At 33.1% G+C, this 22096-nt stretch overlaps 2 protein-coding genes across 7 annotated transcripts in view; one reads left to right on the top strand and one right to left on the bottom strand.

The window, feature by feature from the left end:
• Positions 1-4586, bottom strand: part of LOC105346351 (telomere repeats-binding bouquet formation protein 2) — a 51298-nt gene extending 46712 nt beyond the window's left edge. For 2 of the 5 annotated variants that reach the window (XM_034470488.2, XM_034470486.2), the window contains exons 1-2: positions 4448-4586; positions 4250-4289 (exon numbers count right to left, since the gene is read on the bottom strand). The gene's annotated coding sequence lies outside the window, so the exon portion shown is untranslated. The remainder of the gene's footprint in view (positions 1-4249; positions 4290-4447) is intronic. The other 3 variants (XM_066087052.1, XM_034470487.2, XM_034470489.2) reach the window with 3 other exon arrangements.
• On the top strand, positions 4555-20076 carry LOC105346347 (methyl-CpG-binding domain protein 2). Of its 2 annotated transcripts, none has more exons than XM_011454887.4 (6): positions 4555-4691; positions 9664-9818; positions 16979-17118; positions 17394-17484; positions 17801-17955; positions 19734-20076. In XM_011454887.4, the coding sequence occupies exons 1-6, from the start codon at positions 4582-4584 to the stop codon at positions 19827-19829; spliced, it is 747 nt and encodes a 248-aa protein (XP_011453189.1). In that variant the 5' UTR covers positions 4555-4581; the 3' UTR covers positions 19830-20076. The 2 variants fall into 2 exon arrangements, with proteins under 2 accessions (XP_011453189.1, XP_011453190.1); XM_011454888.4 differs by having other exon boundaries at positions 9664-9782.
• Positions 20077-22096: the final 2020 nt, after the last annotated feature.

Below are 22096 nucleotides of genomic sequence, written 5' to 3' on the forward strand. Positions count from 1 at the left end.
GCATAAGCACAAAAGCGCACACCATGCAGTTATGTTACAAAGCTAGCTAGCATACTACAGAGGGTGTTTAAGGATCAGAGGGTGCATATACTACAGAATAAAACAGATTAAGAAAAATTCAAATTGGAAATGTAAGAGTTATGTGAAGTGCGTGTAATATAGCTATAGGAGTGACGCATAATAAGCACATATAGGGAAGTTATATAAAGCATAAAAAATAACACTGAAAACATGCATTTTGCTAATAGGTCTACATGAAATAGTGTGCATGCTATAGAAATATATTGTGGATGCTATAGAAATATATTGTGCATACTAAGAGTTATAATTAACAATGAAGTACACTCGCAATCTAAATACGCAATATCATTCTGTATACAAAATAAATCTCTCTCTCTCTCTCTCTCTCTCTCTCTCTCTCTCTCTCTCTCTCTCTCTCTCTCTCTCTCTCTCTCTCTCTCTCTCTCTCTCTCTCTCTCATACACACATGCACACAGGATATGTGAGATGCTGAATATTGATCTTAGGTTTTAGCCTCATGACGTAATAGTCGGTCCTACGTCATTTTGAAGTGGATTTTGTTAGACCTGCACACTAAAACCGGCGCTTTTAACGGCAATGAAATACAATGGCGGATCCTGAAATTTATAAATTTCAGATGGAATTTTCGAGCACAGAGGTTCTTAATTTCTCCAGATCCTTTATATATACGATGCTACTGGTGGTTGGAAACATCCCAAGTTTGTCAAAAATAATAAATTTTCAGGTATTCCTCGATAAAAATATCGAGGTTCTTTTCAGCCCCCCCCCCCTCCTTCTATAGCTTTTAGGATCAGTGTACCGGGTTTACGCCCCTTTTTTAATGATGTAAATAAACAAAATAATAAATACACACATTTTATAAAATCATCTAAAATATGATAGAGAAACATGACTGAAGCATACACTATATAATAGTAAGCATTATTTTTGTGAAAGAAATGATCCGCCAATTTTTTTTTCACTGTTGAATATGACGTCAGGGAAGGCGGAAGTGACGCTAAATTTACTCCCTTTTGTGCAGTGATGGCTTCGGTGCGGCTTTATGTTTCAAGTCTGTTATGTTCCACCGCGCTGGGAGAAAGATATCGCTATCTATAAGGTAAACAATGGTAGGTACACATGTAATCGGAAACGTAGATGTGTTGACATAGTATAGTGTACACGGCGATGCTGCACTATAGATCGATGGCTATCTTTTTACGATCGGGTTATTTCAGAGAGGGATTGGAAAATGCATCTTTGTTGCACATTGAAACAGGATATGTTAAAGAAACCGAAGAATATCTCTTAAACTGAATGATTGAAAGGACAGCCTGGAACTAAATTCAACTTGTGTAAAGGGGGGGGGGGGGTTAGTAAATCCTGGATTTACTAACCAAAGACATCTCGCATGCGCCCAATAGGGGTTAGCAAATCCTGGATTTTCTAACCCCAGAGAAAACCTGGGGCATGCGCCCAATAGGGGTTAGCAAATCCAGGATTTGCTAACTCCCTTTGTGAATCCTGAAGAATTTTTACTCAAGCACATAAAAAAAGAACTTAGATCACACCACCTACAAATCAACATTTACATAATATATTTTGTAATGAATAAATTCACTGTGTAAGAAATACATGACTGATTGTTTTAAACAAAAATCAATATCTACAGACATTTAATTTTTTTTATTGAATACATTTGTAATATAGATGATACTAAGAAATTTCTGTTTTCACATCAGTAAACTAAGGGCAATTAGTAATGCCCTGTTTAACATTGACTGTGAAAATCAGGGTTAGTTGATGAATTAGTAGTGACTAAGGCTACTTTTCACTGTTTCTCTAAATTCCAAGAATTAAAATAATTCCAAATTTAAATAATACTCTGTTATAACTAATTTCTCTGTTTACCGTTTATATTTAAATAATATAATTTTCAATAATTAAGTCATATTTTCAATTTGCATATCCACTGACATTCAGGGCAAAAGAAGCAAAAATAAACAAGACTTAACCATGAGCAAAAAGACATAGGGTGATTTCACCATGCATCGGACACCCTTGGCTTTTTCTCTTTGATAACGCATCAATTATAGTCAAAATATAAACAAGAGGCCCATGGGCCACATCGCTCACCTGATCAACAATAGGCATGATAAAATCAGCTTAATGGAGTCATAATAAAAAATATGTGGACAATGTGGTATATTACATGTAGATCCTGTATAAATAAAAGTCCATTCCCCCCCCCCCCCCATCATACTCCTAAAAATTTTGATTTTAAATTTGAATCCACACTATCTGAAATTGCTTTTCTAAGCAAATAATTTTTAGAAGATATTCCTATGTAAAAATTTGTCCCCCCCCCCCCCAGTTGTGACCCCATCCTACCCCCAAGGGTCATAATTTTCACAACTTTACTTTTTTATATTTACCGGGTACTCTATATATTTCTTTCTATGTAAAATTCAACCCCCAACTGGGCCCCACCCTACCCCTGGGGGTCATAATTTTCACAACTTTGATTCTTCACTACCTGAGGATGCTTCCACAAAAGTTTCAGCTTTCCTGGCCAAATGGTTCTTGAGAAGAAGATTTCTAAAAAAAAATTCAATAATTTCTATTTATCTTGATCCCCTTGTAAAAGGATGTTCACAACTTTGAATTCCCTTTGCCTAAGAATGCTTTGTGCCAAGTTTGGTTGAAATTGGTCCAGCGGACAGACGGAGGACAGACAAAATGTGATCAGAATAGCTCACTTGAGCTTTCAGCTCAGGTGAGCTAATAAAACTTGTTTTAAAAGTTACAGGTTTTCCCCTTGCTTAATTATTAGAGAAAAATTATTAAAATTTTTAAAAACATAGAAAATAAAGCAAATAAATGAATAGTTGAACTAAATATTTCACCATGGTTGGACAATATTTACCAAGCATCGGACATGCAGCTATACAGTAGAGATACAGTAGAGATTAAAACTTTGGATTAAGATTAAGCCAGTATCCATAAAACTTTAATTTTGAGTGGTCTGAGGAAAATATTTGTATCAATTACTTTATTTACTCATTTATTTATTTTACAATACATTTAAAGTATATCACAAGTATATCACAAGGAAAGGACACCTAACATGTTTATCATTAGAAAAAATAATGTATTGAAAACTGTCCGATGAATGGTTAATTTGTGTCCGATCCATGGTGAAATGAATATAAGAAGCAAATATGACCTTGTCAGACATATATTTAATTGTTCAAATTTTTAAGACTTATTTTAATGTTTAGAATGTTTAATAATTAATGCTTTGTCAAAATTTGAAAGTAAAATATTGAGTTAAAAGCAAGATACAGATCTTGAAAATCTTAAAATTTGTTTTGTAAACAAATTAGCTCAAGCTTTGTTATGGTTTACATATTGTATGTTATTGGTATAATTTAAGTCTCAATCAAATATTGCTTTTTTTTGTTTATCATATCATCTAAGAACACATTGAATTCAGTAAACCTTGTTTGCCACAAGTCATTTGGTCAAAGAAATGGTAATTCCATACTTTACATTATTTGTAAACAAATATAAACTCAAGCTTTGTTTACATAACAATGATTTCTTACCTCTGTATCTCTCTTATAACTTGACTTCTATCATTAAAATTTTGGTTAATCATTCAAAATGAGCAAGTAAACCATTTTATACATAAACAAAGAAAAAGAAAATTTTGATCTAAAATCGTGTCCAAGTCCCTTTAAATTTGGAAAAATAAAGTTTTTAATTTTGAGGTCAAATCGTGTCCATGCAAGTCCCTATAATCAAATTTTGTTTGTAAATTACTTCTTTCTAATTATTATATTAGGTAGAAGGTGCTTTTCATTAATTCACAATCAAATACACAACTTTAAAATAATGCTTTTGTTTCTTCGTTACTTAATTTTCAATGATGGCGTATTTGACGTTATTTTACAATGCCTATGTTGCTATTTCTTTGACAATGTGACTGTCAAATTCTCAATAATGATAAAATTCAATAGTTCTAATCTAGGGATATACAAAACAACACATGAGCGCATGCACATTTATTTGTAACGTTATATTTTCAACAAAAGTTGTACGACTCTGATCCAAGGTATGTCACAATGTGTCCAATGCATGGTTAACTCACCCTATAGCTACAGTTATATTTATATACATGTAGCATACTTAATATATTCCATGTCTAAAATACAAAATAGATTACCTTTGTGTTTAAGGCTGCCTATGTGCACTGGAAGTTAGGCCTAAATGTAATGTGTGTACATAAAATCTTTTTATATTCATGCACATAAAATATTTGACATAAGTAATATATAGTGTTATATATACTGAACTATAGAAGATATATAGTCGATTTTAACTAATAAGCAGCAATTTGTGACTATAATTCAGTATTAATTACCTCATAAATCCTTCTTAAAAGCGTTGCATTACTGCAGTGCATAAAGTGTACTCAATGGAGCCTGTTGAGTGGGCGCTAAGAACTCATTCTTTGTACGACTTACTTAAAATTCTCCGGGGACATACCACACAAAGATGGAAAAACGCAGACTGGACTGTGTCGGTCTACCCCCAGGCTGGAAACGCGAAGAGGTTGTCAGAAAATCGGGACTTTCTGCCGGGAAAACTGATGTTTATTATATAAGGTAAAATAAGAGCATTGGAATTGCGTTGAAAAAAGTGGAAGAAAGTCTAAATCAGGTAGTGCGTGGGATTGTGTGCATTTTTTGTTGTTTTATGTGTTTGTTAACCTTGTTAACCCTTGCCATTATGGCCGACGGGGCACATATGGCAGCCCCCATTGTTATTGTTAGAACTTAGAAAAGGCATCGAATGGGGGAAATCTCGAAAGACCCTTTTTAAAATGTTATTTTCCGTGATGTGTTGCAAGGGCAGTAACTTTCTCTTACTATGTAAATTTTCTTCAAAACTGAAAAAATCAAATTTTGAAAAATCAAGAAGTGTTTAAAAAATTAGAGACAATATGTTTTACGGTGCGACCGTTGGGGCAAGCGCAAAGAGAACTGCACATCTCTCATCACTGTTTAATGCAACCCCTGGACTTGCCCGACATATATGGTAAGAATACAGTACAGTTTCCCAGTGCAGCAATTCTGTAACCCAGTTACAAACGGAACGAACCAGACTAATATATAATAATAACCCTTCCTAATTTAAACTTCAACCATGCTTCAAATTTTGTATAAAACCTGTGTCTTCTGTAAAACATGGAAACAGGGGTAACGAAGGTAATATTAACACACCCGAGGCAGACCCTTGTTTCTATATAAAGCTTATGTTCTGAAACAGGGTTACAAGGGTTACGAGGGTAACAGACACTTGTCTCTATATAAAGCTATGCAGGGTTACAAGGGTTACGAGGGTAACAGACTCTTGTCTCTATATGAAGCTATGTTCTGAAACAGGGTTATGAGGGTAACAGACCCTTGTCTCTATATATAAAGCTATGTTCTGAAACAGGGTTACAAGAATTGTATATTGCACATATCAGACAGGCATTACCATCATGCCAGTCTATTATTTCTTTGTCATTGAAATAGGCTGGTCCTCTGTCTCTATCATACGGAATATGTGTATCGCTCGCACACATTGAAATATCAACAGAACATGTTAACAAAATGTTAAAAGTATGTTTTTACAAGTTATGTTCTCTTTCGCTTCGCTCAGCCGAACATAAATTATTTCAAGTTCATAATCATATAAATAAATGAAACAAACGCATAATGAAGGAGGTGACAACATTAGCCAAATTTATTATCGTTTTTATATACAAGTAAATTTGGTTTCATCCATGGAACAGCCAGCCCCGAATATAAAGTATCCACCGCAAAAAGTACTGCATCCTAAAAAGATATTCTTGCCAAAAGCAGGACATCGAGATCAGCTATCTTTTAAAAAACGAGAAAAAAGAAAAACATCAGCAATTTTGCGACTAAGTGGTCGTAGCTAAGTTGTCGAATGGCAATAGAGCCTTGGTCCTGGGTTTAAATACCACAAGAACCGAATAACTCATTACAAGAAAATAGTTCCCAGCTCTAATATTAACTCCTATGGTAACCGTTACTTATATAAAACGCGATACAAATTGAACACCGAATAGTCAAGACAGCCTGAGCGCGGCACCCAAACCCAAAGGCACCGGGATCGAACCTCAAATGTACAAACCAATTTTTAAAAATTTTATATGGAAACGAAAAGAAATATATATATAACATCCAATTTACTCCTAGCTTAGATAATCTTTTTTATTTAAAGCTGCTTGGTCCGATTTTATATCAAATTTTATGCACGCTTTTAAACGATGCCTATGCTTAGTATATGTATAATAATATTTTTCCGGTCAAATATGCCAAATTTCAATGAAGAAAAATATGTACAAAATTTGCTAACAAAACAAATGACATAAAAAGGTACAGCGTTATTTCGCCTCATGTTAAATTTCACCCCTGATGACGAGACGGGTATGGTTGTATTACGACTTTGACATCGCTTTAGATAAAGGTCAAAATGATCAGACAAATAACAAATAAACGTGTACGTTTTGTTCGCTAATATTTCTGAAGTTTGCTTTCTTTACAATCGATGCATAGCATTCAGGTTGAATAACCCCAATCATTCGGGGGACGAAACCAAGCGGTTTCCTTTTCTAAACATTCCCGTGATGCATTTTGGTTTGTTTTTTCGTTTGCCCAAAAAGAAATCATTTTAATTTACTTTGAATATTTCTAACTTTGAAAGGACATTGATTCTGCTGGTGTAAATAGGAGAAAGTCCATAACTTTCTAAGATAAATGGATTGTATGGAAAAAAATTGATACTGTAATAACAGAAACAATCGGACCAAGCAGCTTTAAATGTGTAAAGAAGATAACATGGGTGAGAATGAATATCTTGTTTCAAGAACAACCTGTCTAACTCCACGTAATTACCATGTGACTTAAAGGTTTAAAATAGCGTGTGTGTTTACAGAAGATTTTCCAGCGCAGCGAGGAATAAAACATAATTGTAATAACTTATGTACATTATTGTGATAAAGGAATATTCTTTTTTAATATTTGATGATCATTTTCGTCATGTTCGATTTTCATTAGAAGAACTAGGTAATGTAAACTGGTAAATAAACTGGCCTGAAAGTCGCGTAAAATTCAGATTCGTAGTCAGCAACCAATGGGAAACGGCGTAATGTTCAGTCAACAGTTTAAGTTAAGAAACATCAAGCATGAGGAAGTGCAATAGGATTTTAAGATTTGAATAGACTTTCAACAGTCTGTTCAAATAGACGTAAAATTTTTGAGCTATTTATTTTGCATTTGTTTATCCGTGAAAAACCATCGTTTATAGTATTTATCTAAAACAGAAAATGAACTGAGATATATCTTGTTATTTCGATTGTTTTGGAATTTTGTCAAATCAGAGAAGCTTACTATGAGAGCATCATGTTTATTAACCTACAGCTACAGTCTGTATGTGTTAAATTAAAAAGTTGCAATTTACGGCGCCCCAAAAATTGCATTAGTTTTTTACAAACGAAAATTTTTAAAAGTAAATAAAAGTTGGAAGTAATATTAAGTAGCTTTCGAAGTGATGTAGAATAAAGTGGATAAATTTCGATGCCAAATATATTTAACGCTAAATTTTGTGCTTGATAACATGTAGTAAGGATATGAAATATTAAGTCTAGATTTATATAGAAGACAAGGTGTGTCATATTGCAAATTTAGTTCAAAAATATTATTATAAACCCTCATAACACAAAAACAGGGTATGCATTCAATTTGAATTCATGGTCAATTTACAAAGGTAAATCTTGATATGAAAACATGGAAGAGTATTTTGTAGTGAATTCATCATGGTCAGCTTCAACAAAGGTAAATCTTGATATGAAAACATGGAAGAGTATTTTGTAGTGAATTCATGGTCAGCTTCAACAAAGGTAAATCTTGATATGAAAACATGGAAGAGTATTTTGTAGTGAATGACAGCCAGAATATGTAACTATCATGAACCATGATTCAACGTATATCTAATACTTCACAAAGTTTAAATTTTATAATGTGCAACTTAGCGAAAATTTGAACGATTCTTAGCTCACTGAGATGAAGTTGGGGGAAGCTTATGCTATATTGTCAGCTTCCGGACTTGGTGAAAGTTTTGGGTGTATGTCGTACGATATTGTATCATATAATATGGTACAATATTATATAACATAATAAAATATCACATTATATAATACGATATTGTATCATATGATATTAAATGATAATTGTGCCAAACCACCCTACTATAAACAATATTTTAGTAAAGATCATTAACTATGATTATCATATAATATGATAATTAAAAGGTGGTCTCATAAATGTGATGTCTGCCACAATTAACACTCTATAATCGCTCATTACCTATTTTAAATTTATTTACAAAAGACAGAAAAGAAATTGTATGTATTTACAAACAATGTAGTAAAAAAAATGTCCATTAAAATATTGAAAACATGTTGAGAGCGAGTCGACTCTTAGGCCTTTAAGGCCTTTGATTTAATATTTTTTTGTCACCTACCTAGCGTATGCATATATGATTGGGTCAATATGACAGTAATTAAGCATGGAATTTGTATGCATGTATGTATTTACTAAGCAAAAAAAAAATATCAATACAAAACTGAAGAGTCGCCGCTAACACTGATACTGAGTACTTCCTACATGTTGCATCCATTACTGACGCTTGATCCACCTCTAAATGCATTGCGGGAAATTAGAGCGGAGATCACCGTCATACTTAACTTTCTTTGCTCTCGACAGTTTTTGTAAATTGACGGATAAATTCGGGGAAGGAAATGACGTCATAAGTCAGCAAAAGTTCAGATAGGTACAGTTTTTTTTGCGTAAGCATTTGTGTTGTTTACTTAAGTGTTTTTAAAGGATATTTCATTGTTAAATGAAATAGATGTATACGATTTAGAGATAAGAATTTTCCTTAGAAACACTTCCTGTTCCACCATGTTGCTATGCACTGCAGAAGATTATTGGGATATGTAGAACTTTTTTCACGGGGGTCCACAAAATTTTCTTTGAACATTGTGCAGATTTCAACTCGAATTTCCTCTGTTCATACACGTTGTCTATGGAGCTTGCTTTGCTAGCGGCGCTTAACGGCTTTGCGCCGCTCGCTATTAAGTCTTCATGTATTCTATGTCTTAAAACATGTATTGGTATTTTATTGCTAGTAGGAAACTTTGCTCATATAATTTCTGGTTTAAACTTCAAAAGTCTTCAGTGAAATCAAATTGAATTTGTACACCGTGATAATATAGCGTTCCTCCCTAGCTGTTACTGTTGCTGATGGAGCCACACAGAAAACACTATGGATATTTTACAGGCCCTTTTTTGGCAATTACCACCCCATATAGTGTGGTAAACGATTGGTATAGCTTGTACACAGCAATTTTACACGTCTTGTCTCTTTGACCACATGCAAGGGAAGGGTGATATATACATCATTGTGCGTACAAGTTTGGTCTTGATGGTAGCCTGGCAATTTGTGCCCGTCACCACTAGGACCACCACAATAATTTACCAGTTTTTGATTTTAACTTTTCAGCCCAGATGGTAAAAAGATTCGAAGCAAACCCCAGTTGGCTAGACAGCTAGGAGAACAATTTGATCTCAGTGCATTTGACTTCCGCAGTGGTAGAATTAACCACAGTCAGCTGAGAAAAAGTAAGCGCCCTCAAGGACCCTATGACTTCACCAGAGGTTTGTCTGTATCTCTGAAATTTAGGGCATAGGCACCATTCAAAATAACAGCATTCATTTTATAGATGTCCTTCATCACAAGTCACATAGCTGTAGCATGCTTTGCTTGATAGTTTGAGTTGCACAGTGTTAACATCTTTATTTTATTTTTTACTCTTTTGAGACTGTAATAAAGACTAAAAGTTTGGCTATGGAAGAAAATGTTTTTGTGATAAAACATTTACAATACTAAGCTTTTCTGGGTGAATATTAAATTAACTCAATATTCTTGAAATCATAACTTAGACTTTCAGAGTATCTCACACTCTGTAGATTTGTTCCTTTATTTTTTTCATCATTTACTCAATTACTCTGATTCAAGATATTCTGAGGTCATAGTCCAATATTTGTGTGTTTTTAAAGCAAATTCTTTCATTGAATGTACTTTTTAGCTCACCGAGACGAAGTCAAGGAGAGCTTATGCTATACCCTCGGCGTCGGCGTCGGCGTCCGGACCTGGTTAAAGTTTTTGATGCAGGTCCTGTATCTAAGCTATTACTTGTCCTATCTTCACCAAACTTGCATGGATGATGCATCTGGACCTACTTATGGACTTGAAAGACTTGGATGCTGAATCTGGGTCCTAAATTTCAGATGCTGGAGGAGGTTAAGGTTGTTGGACCAGGTTAAAGTTTTTGTTGCAGGTGCCCTTTGATAGCAGTATCTTAGTTACTGCTGGTCTGTACTTCACCAAACTTGCATGGATGGTGTGCCTTATGATACTGATGCACCAGACAGGCTTGAGTGCTGAATCTGAGCTATAGGTTTCGGATGCTGGAGGAGGTTAAGGTTTTTGGAGCAGGTTAAAGTTTTTGTTGCGGGTGCCCATTGATAGCAATATCTAAGTTACTACTGGTCCTAACTTCACCAAACTTGTATGGATGATGCGTCTTATGATACTGATGCACCTGACAAGCTTGAATGCTGAATCTGAGCAATAGGTTTCGGATGCTGGAAGAGGTTAAGGTTTTTAGAGCTGGTTAAAGTTTTTGTTGCAGGTGCCCACTGATGATTAATCTTAGTTACTACTGGTCCTAACTTCACCAAACTTGTATGGATGGTGCGTCTTATGACACTGATGCACCTGACAAGCTTGAATGCTGAATCTGAGCAATAGGTTTCAGATGCTGGAAGAGGTTAAGGTTTTTAGAGCTGGTTAAGTTTTTGTTGCAGGTGCCCTCTGATGATTATATCTTAGTTACTACTGGTCCTAACTTCACCAAACTTGTATGGATGGTGCGTCTTATGATACTGATGCACCTGACAAGCTTGAATGCTGAATCTGAGCAATAGGTTTCGGATGCTGGAGGAGGTTAAGGTTTTAAGAGCTGGTTAGATAAAGTTTTTGAAACAGGTGCCCTCTGATGATGATATCTTAGTTATTACTTGTCCTTACTTCACCAGACTTCCATGAATTGTGTGTCTTATGATACTGTTGCACCTGACAGGCTTGAATGCATAGTCTGGTTTCGGATGCTGGATAAAGTTAAGTTTTTAGGAACAGGTCACATGTTTAATAGATGATAGTACTATTTCAAACTTGCATAGTTGATTTAACTGTAATATGAATGAATCGCAGAGGTAGCTTCAGATGCAGAGCTTGATCTCCATTATCAAGGATGCTAAAAAATAAATCTTAGTTATTACTGGTCCTAACTTCACCAAACTTGAATGGATGGTGTGTCTTATGATACAGATGCACCTGACAGGCATGGATGCTGAATCTGAGCCATAGGTTGCGGATGCTGGAGGAAGTTAAGGTTTTAATTGCTAGTGCCCTCTGATGATGATATCTTAGTTATTACTGGTCCTAACTTCACCAAAATTGCATGGATGATGCGTCTTATGATACAAATGCACCTGATGGGCTTGAATGCTGAATCTGAGCCATAGGTTTCGGATGCTGGATGAGGTTTAGTTTTTTGGAACAGGTCACATGTTTTATAGATGATAGCTTGCATAGTTGATTTAACTTTATTATAAATTAAATGCAGAGGTTGCTTCAGAAGCAGAGCCTGATCTCCATTATCAAGGATGCTAAAGAAATCTCCTACCTCACTCAAACCAGCTCGATAGATAGATGTGTTTGTTGATAAATGATATAACATGATTCCTATGATAAAGTATTGTATGATATGAAACAATATTGTATGATATAATACAATATGATATCATATGTTATATTATAGAAAGTTATACGATACGATATGATATTGTATCAATTTTTTTGATATTTTATGATATGATTATGTATCATGATATTGTTATGTATAGTATTGTATATTATGATACAATATTGTATAATATTATATTGTATTTTTAATTTATTATTTTATCACATGATACAATTACATAAGATATTGCAAAATATTATATTGTATCCTATGATACAATATTGTATATTCTATAATATTGTATCATACAATATTGTATAATATGATATTGGTTTCAGTAATATAGAATTATATCACATGAAATTGTATTATATGATATTGTAATATTATATAATATTGTATCATACGATATTGTATGATATGATATTGGTTTATATGATATATTATCATATCACATGAAATTGTATTATATGATATTGTAATATATTTTATTGTGTCATATGATGCAATATGTATAATATAATAATGTATTTTATAATATTTTACCATATCACATAATATTGTATCATTTGATAAGATACAATGTTGAAATCAAATTATATTGTATTATATGATATAATATCATATAATGTATCAAATATGTTTCAGTGTCATTCAATACAATATCATTCTATATTATACAATATAATATCATGTTTCAGTGTTATGATGTATTATGTAATATGATAATGTAATATGATACTATATTGTATTATATTTTATGATATTGTATTATGTGATCAAATACAATAAGGTATAACACAATACAATGTCATATCATACGTTACAATATCAAATCTCATTATTGTTTATTACGGTATTTTATTTATTATATGATATATATTATATTAGAAATATGACATGATGCAATATTTAATTTTATATCATAGTATTGATTAACATATGAACATATGATTATCATAAAAAAATTTATCAGATGATATACGATATTTTGTCAAAACAGAATCCATGAATATCCAAGATCATAAAGTATGATTTTCATATAAAATGATAAAGGTGGTCTTATGAAGGTGATGTCTCATAAGGGTGATGCTCCGTCTCGGTGAGCTTAGTAATCTATGATTACCTATGTTTATCAATAAAATATGCATGTACTGTACATTTTGTTAAATACATGCCATAGAATTTTAAATAAGGCCACAACAATATGATTTCTTGTTCTTCAGACAAATGACCTAAAAAAAAAGTAGGGGTGAGCGGGCGATTTGATAATTATAATATTATTATTTTGTTTTGACATAATTTCAAGGAGATACATGAAATAGGTGGAGAGAGCGATTAAATTGTTTTTAATTTAAGCTTACCGAGACAAAGTCAGGGGGAGCTTATGCTATACCCCCGGCGTTGGCTTCCAGACCTAGTGAAAGTTTTTTTTGCAGGTCCTGTATCTAAGTTATTACTTGTCCTATCTTCACCAAACTTGCATGGATGATGCATCTGGACCTACTTATGGACTTGAAAGACTTAGATGCTGAATCTGAATCCTGAATTTCAGATGCTGGAGGAGGTTAAGGTTTTTGGAGCAAGTTAAAGTTTTTGGTGCAGGTGCCCTTTGAATGCAATATCTAAGTTACTACTGGTCCTAACTTCACCAAACTTGCATGGATGATACAATATTGTATTATGTATCAAATATGATACAGTATCATAAAATACAATATCATACTATATAATACAATATGATATCATGATGTTCAATATTTTGGTGTATAATGTGATATGATATTGTATCATATAATACTATATTGTATTATATTTTATGTATTATGATAATCAAATACAATAATGAAAAACACTATACAATGTCATATCATGTGTTAAAATATCATATCTCATCATTATTTACTACAGTATTTTATTGTATTTTTATGATTTATATTGTAAGTATGATAGGATGCAATATTGTATTTTATATTATTGTATTGATAAACATTGTATGTTATAATACTGTATGAAATGAACATATGATTATCATATAATTCTTTTACAGATGATATACAATATTGTGTCAAAACAGTATCCATGAATATCCAAGATCATAAAGTATGATTTTCATATAATATGATAAAGGTGGTTTCATAAAGGTGATGCCTCATTAATGTGATGCTCCGTCTCGGTGAGCTTTGTAATCTGTGATTACCTATGTTTTACATTTGTAGAGTAAAAAGAACTAAAAATCTACATAAAGTTAAATAATAATGTAAAGCTAGACTTTGACCCGTGCGTGCACGGGTTGACATTGCATATCGGACATTTACGAAAAACCTCTACATTACAAAGCTTTAAGCCTACAATAATGCTATTAATTTCACTACACTTTCCTTAGTTAGAATAATCTAACTGTGTCTCGGAAAAGGCCCTCACCACAGTTAGAATGCCTCCCATATACCCGTAATGTAACAGAAAATTGAAGTTGCATTGAAAACAACAGTCAAATTTATCATACTAAACCTTTTTGAGACTGTAAATACCTTTCATCTAAAATTTTAATCCACATAATCAAAGAATTCAACACCATTTCACCAACGTACAAGTATTTTCTTTGCTACAGACACAATACATGGAACGCATTCTATCGTAAAACCAGGTCCGTAGCACATTGATCATTTTAACAATAAAACATTCTTATCTTCTCTCTCCTAAGAAATGCAAAGTGAAATTTTTAGCATTGAATCATATATTTTTTTGCCATCACGAAGACAAAAGTAAGTTCTTACATGTAGTTGTTATGTATAATTGTTATTTTATAATTTCTCTCATAAGAAATCATAAATATATTTGAACAGAATATAAAGCAAATTTCCTATGAAAATGTACCAGTATGTGTATTGTGTCTGAGTTTATTTATGGAAATATGTTATTATGGAAACATAAATTATTAATTAGCAAAGCTTGATTGAGAAAAAATAAAAACAAATTGGTAATCTTCAAGTAATGATGTTAAAAATATATAAAACAAAAGACAGTGCACTCTTCCGATTTATCGGTATTAAAGCCCAAAAATTCGAGTCTATTATTTTAATATAGTAGTATAGATATCAAACATTAAATGATTTCCATCTATCTGCATTCAATTATTGTAGATCAACAATATATATACAACCTAAATTAATTATCAAGAATGACAGTTTTTTTGGGGGGGGGGGGTCATATTTTTACATAGGAATATATTGAGTAAAACTTTAAATAATCTAACTAGAAACTAATTAGCCAGGAAAGCTGAAACTTGTGTGGAAGAATCTTCAGGAAGTGTAGATTAAAAGTTGCGAAAATCAAGACCCCCGGAGGTGGGATGGGGCCACAATGGGGGGTTGAACTTTTACATAGAAATATATAGAGTAAATTTTTAAAAATCTTCTTCTCAGAACTAATCAGCCAGAAAAGCTAAAACTTGTGTAGAAGCATCCTCAGGAAGGTACCCCCAGAGGTAGGGTAGGGCCACAATGGGGGTTGAATTTTTTTTTTTACAAAGGATGATATAAAGTAAATCTTAAAAAATCTTTTCCTCAAAAACCAATCAGCAATGAAAGCTGAAACTTATGTGGAAGCATCCTCAGGTAGTGTAGATTCAAAAGTGGGGCCACAATGGGGGGAGGGGAGTCAAACTTTTACTAGGGTTGTTAGTAAAATTCACAGACAAAGTGATTTATGGCAAAACTACTATGTATTTTGTAGGATGGCGTAGGTTTTATTAAATGACAACCAATTTAAAATTAATTTGCAAAAAATCCTATGGATTTGAATTTTTTTGGGGGTTTGGGTGCTGCAAGAGCTCAAAATATCAGTTTTTCCATCTTTCAACCTCTGTGATTCAAATTGTAAAAATAGCAGCATCTATCTCAAAATATCAGTTTTTCCATCTTTCAACCTCTGTGATTCAAATTGCAAAAATAGCAGCATCTATCTCAAAATATCAGTTTTTCCATCTTTCAACCTCTGTGATTCAAATTGTACAAATAGCAGCATCTAAAAACCTTTCGGAGATTTTGCTGCGTGCATGCACAAAGTTATATGAAGGCCCAGTGCTCCAAGATGTCCATTGACATCAATGTTTTTGACTCATTTTTGAAGCGTTCATCCAAATTTGGCGATAAAACAGTCAGAAATTCTTCAATTCAATTGAACAAATCAATTGTACATTTATCAGAGGTGTGCATATAATATATTTCATAATTATCGGAAATCAGAATCTTTTCAAATTTTTACATAGGAATATATAGAGAAAAATCTTGAAAAATCTTCTTCTAAAAAACCATTTGTTTAGAAAAGCTGTAACTTTAGTGGAAGAAACTTCAGATAGTGAAGATTCAAATACGTTAAAATCAAAATTTTGAGGAGTAGGGTGGGGCCACATTGGGGATCCAATTGTACAAAGGAATATATTTTAATTGCTCACAAAATTGGAAATGTTATCACTTATAGTTTTACTTATATTCAAGCATTTTGACATATTGCTAATTCTTTAAAATTGTTTAGACTCTGGCCCCTAGATGATTCTTGGGCCTCACAAGAGGTTCAGAGTTTGATATAGGTTTATATCCCATATATAAAGAATTGTTTTGGATCTTTTTTAGAACTGCAATGCTCAACATGTGATATGACTATAAAATAATCCTGTTAGAAAAGGGACTTGATTATAAACATAAGAATATTCAGAGGGAAAATGATTTATTTTTTTTTTATATAGGATTGACATGTATTGTACCACATTGTCCAAATATTTTGTATTATGTCTCCATTAAGCTGATTTTATCATGCCTTTTGTTGCTCAGGTGAGCGATGTGGCCCATGGGCTTCTTGTTTAAAGATATTATTAGACATTAGCAATGTAGAAATAAAGGAATAAAAATTGAGTAATTTAGCTTAAATAATATCTAATATATAATGGCATTGAATTACTGGTAAATCAAAAGTAGATTTATATTGATCTGAATTGTTTGACTGTAGGAATGAGGCACGACAGTAGCTTAGTATTACCTATACGTCAGACCGCCTCCATCTTTAAACAGCCAGTCACTGTGATCCACAGGCAGGAGAGCAAGACAAAGTCCGAGCTCAAACATGGGCCTCAGGATCCTCCCAAACAGGTCAGGGATGCTTCTTCTGTGACACTTTACATACATGTATTAAGTGTACTATGTCATATGATCTTGCTTAATTTAGTATGTGTATCCTGATTTCTAATAAACATCTAGTATTTTGAAAATATATAATTTTAGAAATTATAAGGTGTGGAATAGCTGTTCTCAGATTTGTTCAATGATTTTATTCTGTATGAAGGATTTGACGCTAAAAGGATAGATGGTTGTAAGAAATTGTGTTCAACTGTTTTGTTTGATTAAAGTTATTTTATGCATTTTAGTTATTTTGGGAGAAGCGACTACAAGGCATTCAGGCCTGTGATAGCCAAGAAGAGGTAATCAAAGCACTGGACCTACCCAGAAATGTACAAGGTAAGGTTTACAATTATTCTGAGGACAATTTTAGGATTTGAATTTTCTAGGGTAAACTACTTTATTTCATAGATATTCTCAGTTGGTTCCCTACATTGATAAAAAACTAGAAGCAACCTATTTGTAAAATTCATAAAGGATTCATTTGAATTACAATGTCAAAAACACATAAATGGTTTGGGTGAGAAAAATATTATGTTGATGAAAGGTTTTCTGAAGTATATAATATGTGATGAAGTAAGAATTTATATAGATGGTTGACATTAAGGTACAGGGTATAGATCCTGTGTAATGGAACACTGGCTTTCATTGACAGGAGTAGGGCCTGAGCTGACAACTGAGAACATCTTACAGAGTATATCAGCAGCTCTACACATCAGCAGCAGCCCCGTCGTAGGCCAGGGCAACAATCGAGCGACGGTGGCCAAAAATCCCGGGGTCAACATCGACGTGTATCAGCCACACATACAGGTGAGTCAGACACACATTGAAGTCTGATACAGGGTTGGTTTCAACATATACAGTCAGAACATGGGGCTTTATAATAATGTAAAGGAGTAAATATTGGACTGGCTTCAGGTTTTAGTATATCAAACTAAGTTATTTTCAATATATGTCTATATAAATCTATGTTTGACTACAGAACAAGCACATTTATAGGGTTATCCCTCTATGTTATATGATAGAAAATCAAATTAAATTTTGGAACTTTTTGACTAAGTTAATATTTTTAAATCTATAACAACTAGACTTTGACCCGTGCGTACAAGGGTTGACATTACATATGACATCGGTCATGTACGAATGGATACATCGACACACCGTATTGTTCACATTTACAAAACCAAACTTTCAGCCTACAATAATGCTATTAATTTCACTCTGCTTAGTTAGAATAATCTAACTGTGTCGGGACAGGCCTTCACAACAGTTAAAATGCCTCCCATATACCCTAATGTAGCAAAAAAATAAATGAAGCTGCATTAAAAATAACAGTTAATCTACTCATAACAAACCATTTTGAGGCTGTAAATACCTTTCATATAAAACTTCGATTCATATTATGAAGAATTAAACACTTTTTCACCACCGTTTTTTACTGGCTTCGAATTTACACACCATACTGACATTCGGAACTCTTGTGATTTTTCAAATTAAATGCACTGAGTTAGAGTTATCTCCCGTATTTCCTTTGATGACAAATTTTCAATGAAAATTTACACGTATTTGTATAATCTTTTCTGAGTTTATCCATGCAAATGTTATATTGTGGAAACATGTGGACATAACTAAGTTGCATGTCAACATAAATATGTTGCATGTCAACATATTTATCTTGCATGTTAACATATTTATCTCGCATGTTAACATAAATAAGTTGCATGTTGACATCAATAGGTAGCGTATCTAGCATCTTGGATGTCACATGTTGGCGATATTTGAGATTTTTTTATAACTCTTATTTGGTTGCAGTTTTCTTGCATGTTAACATAGTTATGTTGCATGTTGACATTACTATCTTGCATGTCAAAATCTTTATCTTGCATGTCGACATAATTAATAGAAAAATTACTTGCACACAAGGGGCAGAGATATGCCACTATATGAACTATCTATTTATGCTTAAAATGAATAAGAAATTAGACAAATCAGCTTGAAAAAGTTCTCTTTTTATTGGTACTGTTATTTTGAACCTATTAAAACAAAAACAAGGGTCAAGCTTTGGTTATGTGACAAAGAATTGTGAGCCCTGTGTCTTGCTAATAACTCTACGACTGACTTTCAAATTTCATTTGATTATTAAAAATGCATTCCTAAAGCATTGTGAATAATAAAATCAGAAAAATAGAATTTGACCAAAATAGTTACTATGCCCCTTTAACAAGGAAGTAATCAAGTGAATTATTTCTTAGATGAATCTGTTATTTACTATAGGGACATTTTATACAAATGCTAAAATTAGAGGCATTTTACAAGTATACCTTAGAGACTATCCCTTCAAACACTTTATTTTTAAGATCTGATACTTTCATAGTTTTATATTTCACAGATGTGATACACGTGAGATAACTTTTAATGAGAAATGGATTTTTCTGGTTAAAAGTAATGAATTTGAATACCGGTAAATCTATTTGGACACTTCTAAAATTGACCCAATCCTGCCTCTGAAAAGGATATAAAGAGGGGTAGGGTTAGGGGTGTTGTTAATGAAAAAAAAGAATGACATGCATTCATATTTTGAATTGCAGCAAGTAATAGTGTCAGAAGATGACATTCGTAGACAAGAAGTGAAAGTGATTGAGGCCAGAAGAAAGCTACAGGATGCGATAAAGGGAATTATGTAGCAGGTTTCCAAAATACAGTCCGCCATTGTCACATGAAAGCCCAGTAGATCTGAGACTAGATAATGCACGTGTCATTAGTGTTTCTGTTGTCGTATTCATTTTACCTTGATTATAATTGATCATGTAATTCAATTTTTTTATCAAATTAGAAATAAAATTTCATTGATGCTGTGCGTGTGTGAAAGATTTCCCTCCCAAAAATCATTTGTAATATTTATTGAAAATAAAATTGAGTTTTAATTTAAAACGGTGTTTAATATTGCTCTTTTTATGAACTCTAAACCAATTATACATGTAATTGATCAATTTTTTTTACTGTATCTTCAACTCTTTAAGTTTTATGGATGAACGCTACACAGATACATAGAACGAGGGTTGTTCGGAAATTATTGAGACACTCTATGTATTTTCTATTCTATTTCATGTTTTGTGATGAAAATTGGCATAAACATAAAACCGGCACTAACAATTAATAGCAGCAAAACATATTTCAGATAAATTATATCTTTAATTCAAAAAAGTATAAAAATGAATTGATGGTAGGGGTACCCGGTGCAGTCAGAAAATCAGTGAGTATGAAAGTTCATCAATCACATATCCTGTATTGGAATGACCAATATAAGTGGGAAATCAAATTAAATTTTATACGTCGTTTTTCTAATTTATTGTGACGTCATTTTGAGAGAGTTTGGTATATTTTGGATTTCAAATACTGGAACCAGATACGATTTTTATCAAGGTTTATTTTTGGCTAACCCTGACGGCGTAATGAATTTTGACGTTAAGGCAGAGCAGCGGTCTTACATCAAATTTTGTGTTGAGCTTGGAAGAACTCCTGTCCAGACCAAGAACATGCTTAAACAGACACAGTGCGGGAGAAACATATCCAGGGCTTTGGTTTATCGGTGGCATAAACGTTTTTCTGATAAACTATTTAGTAAAAATGAAAGCAAAGGTGCTGGGCGACCCTCAGTCACTACGGAGGAACTAACATCAGCGGTTCAGGAATCATTGGAGAATGACACACGTTTGACGATAAGGACAATATCCTCAAACGGTGGATTCTTCATATTACTCAAAGGTAAATGCTTAAACGCAAATTTGGTTTGACTGAAATAATGATTAAAAAAAATAAAACTAGAGAATAATTTCATAATCCATAACAACTTGCCCAGTAAAAATGCATGCGACTGTTTAATTGATGCCCAGGCCCCGCTGTCACCAATTTGCTTCAAGTCAATACTTAGCCTCAAATCTGAGGTTTAACCTCAAATTTATGTACTTTTCTTATGCCGTAAGAAAGAAACGTCTGGAACTTTACCAACGACATGATAGTATCATTTTCCATCAAGATTTTGCTGTATTTCCAAAACTTAAATCAGCATTGCAGGGTATTAAATTCCATGACTTTGGAGAGTCGAACATAGCCACCTTAAATGCAGTCAGATCATTAGATACTGATTGGTGCTAATCTGTTTATGACAAGTGGGTAGTGCGTCCACTTAGATGGTGTTTATTTTGAAAAAAGAGTAGTCATGAGTTAGGGGCCTAATCAAAACTTGCGCCGTCAAAGTTACGTCAAATGACGTTGTTGTAGCCGCTGGAGGCTGAGCCGGGTGCATAGACATATACAATTTGTTTTTCCCATTGGGAATTATCTAATGATGCTATCACTTTGAAATTTTAAATATTTGTGCAACATGTTCTTGCTTAAATTTGTGTGAAAGAATAAGTGCACTTAAGCTATAGAGAATGGGCCCTTTTTCAGTGCGTTTTTATGTAGAAGAAATCAACAAATTGCTTTTTTCTCGTAATAGTTAAGCACTGATGGATACTTCTGATTTATATGCACGCTTAAATTTACCAAACTTGGCATACAGTTTAAAAAATTGATGATTTTTAAATGCCTATAAATAATCTAAATCCGGAAAAATCGAACCGAACCTACTTGAATTGTGTCTATTTAGATCAGAGGGAGGAGACATTTAAATCAACATTGCTCTGTTGGTGGATCGATTGGCGCGTTTGCAGAATTATACTTTATGCATTATTTTACGTCTGAAAAAAAAATCGAATAAAGCTTTGAAGTTGCATATTACCATAGTGACCAAACAAACATTCCTGACCATACAAAGATGATGAAAGCAATTTTAAAAAACGTGTCAATGTTCTATAGTGAGTACATTTGACAAACGTTTACCTGGATAGAACCCACGTGATTGTTTGAAATAATTTATTCCATGCGTGGGTTCAAACATGGGTTACGC

Source organism: Magallana gigas, chromosome 6 (genome assembly GCF_963853765.1).
Source record: "Magallana gigas chromosome 6, xbMagGiga1.1, whole genome shotgun sequence".
Taxonomy (NCBI): domain Eukaryota; kingdom Metazoa; phylum Mollusca; class Bivalvia; order Ostreida; family Ostreidae; genus Magallana; species Magallana gigas.